The sequence below is a fragment of the Notolepis coatsorum genome (assembly GCF_963971535.1).
Source record: "Notolepis coatsorum genome assembly, chromosome: 2".
NCBI lineage: Eukaryota > Metazoa > Chordata > Actinopteri > Aulopiformes > Paralepididae > Notolepis > Notolepis coatsorum.
The window spans coordinates 195,446,539-195,449,176 of NC_140166.1; the positions used below are offsets into that span (position 1 = coordinate 195,446,539).

At 42.4% G+C, this 2,638-nt stretch overlaps 1 protein-coding gene across 1 annotated transcript in view; it reads right to left on the reverse strand.

Moving 5' to 3' along the window:
• Positions 1-664: 664 nt before the first annotated feature.
• The window catches only part of qsox1 (quiescin Q6 sulfhydryl oxidase 1), a 24,931-nt gene continuing 22,957 nt past the window's right edge, over positions 665-2,638 (reverse strand). Inside the window, 5 exon segments of the mRNA XM_084308450.1 lie at positions 665-2,125; positions 2,127-2,153; positions 2,155-2,397; positions 2,400-2,426; positions 2,428-2,636. Of these exon segments, the coding sequence (XP_084164576.1) occupies positions 2,060-2,125; positions 2,127-2,153; positions 2,155-2,397; positions 2,400-2,426; positions 2,428-2,636 (572 nt within the window). The 3' untranslated portion in view covers positions 665-2,059.

Sequence of the window (2,638 nt, forward strand, 5' to 3'; positions counted from 1 at the left end):
ATGGCGGCTATTCTTGTCTAAAATAGTTTCTAATTGAAAACAGGTACTGTATATGTCAGAAATACATAACTATCATACGATACATCAATTGCTACTAAAAGAGACTAAGTTGCCAGATGAAAGCTTTCTATGGCTAACAGAAACAGCATTTTTTTCATTGTCCAGGCCAGCACAGTACGGAAAACAGAGGTAGTCCTTATCAAAAATAATTTTATTGAAAGAAGAATGCAAAGCAAAAAGAACATTGTTTTTGAGATGAGTGACACCGGGAGGTTACAAGAGCATTAAGTAATGGACACCAGCCAGAACCGAATTCCTGCTTCTTCTCAACCTTGTTGTGCCTGAGCACATGCATTGTTTCCACAACACTTGAACGAACAGATTGTGATGACACAATATGAGATGATATACCAGTGGTAAGAAACTCATTACAGAAGCCACATCAGGTAATAAAGGTATTAATTAAATGCGTAGAGTTGCTCTTCTCTGGTAAAAGTGCTGAACCCTGGATGTGGCGTCACACATTCTATTTTCAATCACAGGCCTATTCACGCAATATATGACAATGTCTAAAATGATTCTAAATGTGATTTCTGACCTGGGAATCAGTTTTTGCCCAACTGATACTTACATTGAGGGGACCTAATGGGACAGCAGAAAACACAAGACTGACTGGAGAACAGTGTCTAGAGGTAAAGTAGCTGCATTTTCATGATAACAAGAATGATCATATTTTTGTCATGATCAGTGAATCATACAACTGATTTCAGGCTCAGTTGTCCAATCTGAGGCACATTTTAAAACTCAGATAAATTGCATCTTTGATGTTTGTGTGAAAGGGAAAGTGTTAACCTTCTGTGAATTGTCACAGTGAAAGGGTTAACCGTTTTGGTAGTGCGGCAGTGAAAGGGTTAAGAGCTTCAAAACAATTATTATTTAAATTAAAAATGTATAAAAGCTGAAGTTAAAAACGTTGTTTGGTCATAGAACAAATAGAGCACAGCAACAGAGAGAAAATAGTTCAGAGAACTTTCAATTTACGGTTTTGACAACCTTTGCTGAGACACTTAAAAAAAATGTAATCACAAAAGTCCTCTTCATCACTAAAATGGACCGTAACAGCATTAATTATAGCAACAAACAAAAAATTAAAAGTCACTTTCAATAGTAGACACACAACACATTTGTTGCATTCTATTCACGTTAGGATATTCCACGCATTCCCCCTCACATTTGATTTTATCCCTCTTAAAGTGGTCAAAAAGCACAATTACAACATCCCCTGTGCAGAACCCTGACGGCAACCACGCCAAAAACACAGCCCTTTCTTATAGGGATAACATCTACCCAGGGGTATTTTATTTTAGTAAAAAATCAGCAGTCTTACCTCTATCTAAGGTCATCTACAAGTAAGCTTAGTAACCACTGCTGTTGTCTGCTGTAAACAGCTGTTTACCACTGCTGTCAGGCTCCTCATCCCACTTCCATTCATTTTGGGGACCTATAGTCTAAATATCATATTTCTGAAGTATAAACAAACTGCAGTACTGCTGTGAATATTTCAATAAAGCAGACAATTCTGAGCCAAATGTACGTGTTTGTTTTGATGTGACAATATTAGCTAAAAAACAAATATATTACACATTGCTGTATTATTTGTTTATAATTCAGTATAAGTGTTAAATTTAGACTTGGGCCTCAAAATGAACCAAATGGAAGTGAATGAGGAGCCTGACACCTGTGAGGAATGGCTGTGTTGACAGCAAGTGGTCGCTTATGTATAGATGACCTTAGATAGAGGTAAAACTGCTCATTTTTTACTAGTTCTACTCAAGTGAAATATCCCTTTAAGACCAGGCTAGAACTCCTGATTGCGTCTGCATTTAGAGAGGTTTTGAAGGCAAAAGGTGTATATTTTCACAGCTCTTTGAGATTAACTCTATTACCCAAACATACTGTAGCACCTCACAGTGTTTAGTTGACCACAGGGTACATAATGCTGTTGCTTACTTTATGGCCCTAATCTTTGAACACATCTTTGATACAGTGACATCTTGGTTCAGGGCAGAGCCACTTTGGTCCGTCGTAGCCGAAGGAGGTTCTTGAAGTAAAGGTACATGGCCAGGGAGGCACATGGAGGACAGGAAGTAGAGGGACGACACACAGGCTGATGTCCAGTTTGGAGAATCCAATGCTCAGCACTGACATCCAGTGCCCCCTGTGGCTATGGGGGGTGTAAACCGTTGCCCCAGCCCATCTTTCCTCAGAGCCAACAATCAACTGGCCCGTCAGTCCTCGCTTCTGCAGCCGCTTGGTCTGCTGCCCCACACCCAGCCCCAAGTCAGGCTCCACAGGCTGCATCCCCGCCATGCCTACCCCCCACGTCGAGCTCCACCCCCCAGGCCAAACACAGGCAGAGGCTCCAGCCTCCTCCTTCCGCTGCAGACTGCGGCGTTTCACCTTGTTGGAGGCGGCTGCGGCCCGCAGTGCCTTGGCCTTGTAGTGCTGGTTGACGAAGGAGTCTAGATCCACGATGTCCTCCTGGGTATCTCGCAGCCTCATGCCCACGATACTGGGCTTCTTCTGGGCCTGCCGCCGCCTGCGACCCGTTTCCGATTCAGGCTTGGCCCAGGGTGCT